At 46.3% G+C, this 6185-nt stretch overlaps 1 protein-coding gene across 1 annotated transcript in view; it reads left to right on the forward strand.

Annotated features, from left to right (window-relative positions):
- Positions 1-5229, forward strand: part of LOC147692113 (homeobox protein six1b-like) — a 226153-nt gene extending 220924 nt beyond the window's left edge. Inside the window, exon 3 of the mRNA XM_086938418.1 lies at positions 4532-5229. Coding sequence (XP_086794544.1) covers positions 4532-4838 — 307 coding nt within the window. The 3' untranslated portion in view covers positions 4839-5229. The remainder of the gene's footprint in view (positions 1-4531) is intronic.
- Positions 5230-6185: the final 956 nt, after the last annotated feature.

Below are 6185 nucleotides of genomic sequence, written 5' to 3' on the forward strand. Positions count from 1 at the left end.
AAGCAGTAATTAACAAAATGTATATATCAAGTCAAAAGGCATGAGTTTGGCAAATACACAGAGACAGGAGATAGCAAGTCTGAGAACCATAGAGGACTTATTTGCAGGGCTTTCTTACCACTGCTACTTCAGCTACGTACCTCTTTCTGCTCGGAGGTCACCAAAATGCTTTTTTGAAGGAAGCATTATTAGACATATAAGTGTAGCTCTTATATGTAGCAAAACATATTCCATTTAATAAAATTGTCATTCAATCAACTGACGTAATGTTATGTAAATATTAAATGTTTAAAATGTTTTTACTAGCAAAACAAATCTTTTAAAAACGTCCACCCAAAGACACCGACTTACGGTGGTATTAACTGTGCACAAGACCCACCTTTCTTCAAGCGACACAGGCTCATGCAAAACTAACAATTCAGCCACCTATAGGCAGTATTGTGTCAGTGGATTTATTGTACTTATAGCTGCCAGCGTTAAACACTGGGCAGCTTGTGTCTGAGTCAGCATCTGTTTAACTGTTATTTCACGGACCTGTGTGTGCACGCCACTCACTCATGCCCTTGATATGTGGTACCTAGAGGCAAGCTATCAAGAAGAAAAGCAGCGCTTTCAGCGCCGCACCGACATCCTGACACAGATCCTGATGTGCATTGGCGGCAGATTGTGTGCGGCGCTGCGCTGATGCTTCCCCGGACTCTCGACCTGCCCGGCGGCCGGAGATAGCCGCGGAACAGCCTGCAGCCCTGGACCCCGTTTGCACGGTCCCTTCCTGCCGAGCCCCGGTGAACTGCTGACGGCCGGAGTGCTTGATCAGCGCCGGCTGCTGGACCACCGGTGAGATCCCCGCGATGCGCTCCCTGCTATAAGCTACCTGAAGCGATTCGAAGCGGGCGGGGAGAAGGGAGCACTTGAAACGCTGCAGCATCCCTCCGGACCAATTCCTTTGTTTGCGGCAGACGATACGGAGAAAGGCTTGCTCGGCCATATTTGTTCAACCAGGATTGCCTGCCCCCATGCCTCTCCACCCGGATCTGCCACAGGGCGCCTATCCTGTAATGTGTGCCTCATTGGAGCGGTATACAGTGCTCCTCCGGTATTGAATGGGCAAACGCTGGTACTTTGTCTATCCTGTGATTACCCCGGAGTCTCGCCATAATGGCTTTGCTTGGTGCTTTGTGTGGTGGGGGAGAGTGCTCGATCCTGCCAGTGGCCTGTGTTGCCCCGCCTGAGATGGGGTCCGAGTTACCAGAGACTCCCCAGGGAAGCGAGAGGTAGGGGCTGCAACCCACACTTTCCCTTGACACCGTTCTATCCGCCCTGTTTGACCTCCGTGCGGATATGTGCCATAGCTACGGAAGATTGGGAGGCAAGCTGGACGACATGGCGTCCGCGCTACGGCGGGAGTGTACCGCGCTGATCCCGCAGAGCTGCCACTCTTCTCCACCCACAATCCACGAGGATACAGCGCTTCCTCCTGCCTGCTGGTCGCCTGTGCCCGCTTCCGATTTTGTTGGCGCTCAAGTCCACCCGCCTGACAAATCCGCCCGGGATACTTTGTTTCCCCCTTTCATGGAGAGTGCTACATTGTTGTTGGACTTAATATCGAGGACGTCTTGGGACCTATCTACGGCATTGCTGGTTCCATCGATGGCTCCTGTGTTGTCTTTTTTGACTTTGCTGCCTGAAAACTCATACTATCCTGATGTTTCGGTGGATCTCCTTGCTACAGTTGACGGAATTCCTGGTGACTTTCGACGGCCATTTTGTGTTCCCACATTACTTTCGTTCTTTCTCTCGCCATGTTGCTTCTTTGTTCTACTGTGGGCGGGCCTCTCCCGGCGAGCACGTCTGGGGGTGCATCCACGTTCGGGCCAGGGCTAGGCTGATTTCCTTATTATTTGCTTCTGGGCGGGTTGACCCGGGTTAGGGATTATTTGTATGTCCAGTTTAATCAAACGCTGCTAGTTGATGTCTCACCCCTATATCTGCCTTATTACTTGCCGGCTATCCTGACCTTGGGGTGGGAGATGTATATGTGACTGGTGGGGACCGGGATTGCCTAGAATTGATCCTCCTCCTGTTCTATTTGTCTTTGAGAGTAGGTGAATGGGGTGCCCTTTTCTCACTCTCTATATTAGATGTTATACCTTTTTCTTTTCTCTTTCCTTTCTTTCTTTCTCACTATATTTCGGGTTTATTGGGCGACAGACACACTGCTGGGGGGGGGCAGGCCGTAGCCTCTGCTTGCGTGTAGGGTGGGGGGTTAGTAGTTAGTTTCTGGTTATTATTTCTATGGTGCCTTATTTTATTCCTATTATTGATTTCTCCTTTGTCTGGGTCCATGCCTAGATTACTAGAGGTTGGGTGGTGACGGGCGATGGGTGGGACGTTTTGAAGGGTCACCAAGTTGGCTCTAATATTGCTGCCATGCTGCCTGGGAGGGACTTGAATGTTGGGCCGATATCCTGTGGAGTGAATTTTAGTAAATGTCATGCTCCTCCCGCATGGATCCTTCCTTTTACTTCTTCTTCTCTTACGATTCAGGACAGTACGATCTGATTTAATGATTGCGTAAAAAACTTTGAAAATTAACCTTCACTGGTTCTGGGACACGGTACTACAGTAATTAATGTGTAACTCTTTACTGCTTGACTACGAAGATGGGGTACTACTGTGTCGCCGTAATGCTTGCACTGGTGCTTTAAACGTTTTGTGGCCCGCCGGATGGTTGTAGGCCCGTATTTGTCCTCCTTTCATGCACAATAAAGGTTTTCAAAAATTTAAAAAAAAAAAAAAAAGAAGGAAAGCAGCAGGCCCACGGTGTGTATCTCTTTGCTGCAGTTTCAAGATATTCTTAGAGTTTCTACTTGCTCAAATTGGCGTAAAATCTGATATTTATTTGTTTCCCTAGACTTCATTGCTTGATTTTGTTCCGGAGAAATTGTCACTCATAGTCATTGAATGTTACTCATATGTACAGTGAATTTATGAAAATGTCACACATAAACAATCTGAAACTTGGCAGCTATATACCCTGCAGAAGCGCTTCAGAAGTGCTGGGGTTATTTCAAGGCCTCTTTTAGACCATTGGGTTTCAGAAAAGAGGATAGTTTTTTAAATGAATATCCTTGTCTTTGTCCACTCACAAATTTGCTGCATTACTTTCTAGTAAATCTAGTGCTCCAGCAGCTAAGCAGGATTTCCTCTATGGGTCACATTTGTATTATCAATATATTTTCAATGTTAAAAAGGGTGATAGAAATTACTGTTTTTTAAAACGGACGGGTCCAGGAGGCAGTGGTGCCCTGGCAGGGGTGCATACATGGGTGCTAGAACACCCCAGGTAGAAATACTGCCCCCTCTCAAGAGGTACAGATTGAACCTGTGCTTCAGTAGAGCTGCAGACACTTTAAACATGCCAGTTTCACAGTGGAATACCCTGCTGAGCCAGTTTACATTGATTTAAGGCCAAAAAGGAATGATTACGAATAAAATACAGTGTCGCAATAATGCCGCTAAATTTCCACTTTTGTGCCGCTAAATTTCCATTTTTGTGCCGCTAAATTTGACAATTTATGCTGCAATATCCTGGGGGTCTGATTAGCATAATCTAGTTTTGATAGAACAAGAGAGATTGATGCTTGGACCTTGAGGCGAAGGTGTGAAAAGATGTGTCATAGCGTTTTCATTGTAAGAATGTTGATCTTGGATAGCTCATTCACTTGGACATTCATGGACAGTTTGGAATCCATGGTGATGACAAGGTTTCTTACCTCCTTGGAAATTTATGGGGGTCCTAGACTGTCAGTCCAGGTGGAGAATGGGCCGTAGCATACATTTTTCCATTTTCCATTGGTTAGTATTTCAGTTATTGAGGTGTTCAATTGTGGTGGCTTCATGTCATCCACTGGCCAATGTCCAGGAGGTAACTGAAGATTTCTGAGTTTCCAATGTTCTTGGGACATTAAGACATATCTGTATTTCGTTTGCTCAAAAAGCTGCTGGCTGAGTGTTATACTAAGGCTGTAAATTTGTGAACCATACACAAACATTAGGTAGCTTTTTATAAATGTACGGGATAACATGGTGACTCCCAGAACTCTCCTTCCACTATAGACCCTGATTTCTTCCACCAATTCATGTGCTGACTGACTGCCTGAGGTGAATTTCAAATACAGATCTTACATCATGCTTCTGTATGTGTATGGGCTCATGTGATTCTTCACTCTGCCTGTTATCTCCTGGGCTACCCTGCCGATTCAGACATTGTGTCCTACTTCCAGCTGGTGAAAACTGGTGAATTGAGTTCACATGAGCTTTTTCTATGCACATCGTAGATCCCATGTACTTTTAGGTGGTTTTATATTATTCTCTTGCTCTCACTGTTCACTGCCTTCCAACTGTTACTCAATCTCTGTTGAGGAGGGTGCGGAAAAAGCTGATATTTGAGCTGTGCATGTGTTGTCAAGGATAAACACTATATTCTCCATGAAAACCACCTTATCTTGTGTCCTGTTTTTTTCTGCAGGGAGAATGGGGAAGGGGGAGCATCAAAGGATCTTCTGGCAGAGCTGCCAACTGTGGACCATGGACTGGGAGGCAATAGGAGCATCATTCCAAGCTCTGACGACGAGCTCTCAGCTGCAGACAGCCCAGGTCCACGCTCCGACAGCCCCTCACTTCTCTACCCATACCAGGGGCTCTCTGGAAATACCACCCATGCCCTACTAATGAATGCTGGAGGCCAGCAGAGACAGGACTTCATGCACCACCGTGCCTTACAGGAATCCATTTTGGGTTCACTCACATCAAACCTAGTTGATTTAGGATCCTAAATCAAGGAGAACGACCATGGTTGGAGTGGGGTCTGAGAACAAATCCTTTAACTTTTCCCTTCATCTTTTCCTTTATTGACCCCAGCATCCCAAAATTATTTTAGCTATCTGCTCAATGAATGTTCAAAGAGGATGTTCACCTACACCCCAGGATAATACACTTCAGCTCTGTTCCCTCCTGGCAAAGAGGTACCTGCTCACCAAGGACCCCACTTTCTTTTAGTGTCTATTGTTCTCTGCCCCACCGCCTTCCTAGTTCAGTTTCCTGTCTCTTTGTGTTTGTTGAATCTCTGGAGTCTGTTTTGTCACTGAATGTTCATGTCTTCTGTGTACATCGTACCATTTCTGTTGAAGCTGTGCAAATGATTTTCTATTAAAATGTGAATAGCTTAAGCCCAGAGGTTATTCTTCTTTTAAATAATGAATTTGTGCCTTTGGAGCATGCATGCTACTGCTGGGTGGCTTATGAGTAAACTGAATTATGTTTATGTTCATCCTGTTTCATCTCGTTATAGGATATCCAATGTGAATAAGTCAGATAATCGAGAGTGTACCTCTCAAACCAGGCAACTAAAACACTGCTACTGAAGGTGCAATACGATAGCCCAAAGTAAATAACATGTAACCTATCAAGAGTGTTGTACAGTTTCTTGGAACTGATAGCATCTTACCACTTGTTGTGTCCTGCTGGGCACAGTCTAGTGTTTTCACCAGCCTCTCTCATGAGGGCTGGCCCATACACCCACCCCACACCGATCCAACATAGGTGTCACCGGTCAGGTGACCTTCCCAATATTAGAGCCCGAGTGCACGTGCTCGTGGCCAGTTCTAACCTATGCAAAAACAACAGTTGATGTACAGAATGCAAAACAATGTCATACATTCACCCCAGTTCAGAGATCTGGGCCTAAATCCATCTTTTTTTGCTCACCATGCCATTCCAATTTGAACCCAGCCATATGCAAATCAGTCTTGACCCTGTGCCCCATGGGAACAGTCCAGCCTGAACTGCCAAACCAGGTCCTCCCTGGACTGGAAACAAGCATCCTAGGACCGGTTTCAGGCTTTCAGCCCTCATCAGCCAGGATAGCTTGATTCTAGTGGCACGGAGAGCACGGGACTCACGTCTGAGCATACCCGTCCCACTCGGGTGACAAATGCAAAAACAACAGTTGATGGACAAAATGCAGAACAATGTCATACATTCACCCCAGTACAGAGATCTGGGCCTAAATCCATCGTTTTTTTTCTCACCATGCCATTGCAGTTTGAACCCAACCATATGCAAATCAGTCTTGACCCTGTGCCCCATGGGAAGAGTATTCCCAGACGTGGGTCCCGCGCTCA

This window comes from Lissotriton vulgaris, chromosome 9, assembly GCF_964263255.1.
Source record: "Lissotriton vulgaris chromosome 9, aLisVul1.2, whole genome shotgun sequence".
NCBI lineage: Eukaryota > Metazoa > Chordata > Amphibia > Caudata > Salamandridae > Lissotriton > Lissotriton vulgaris.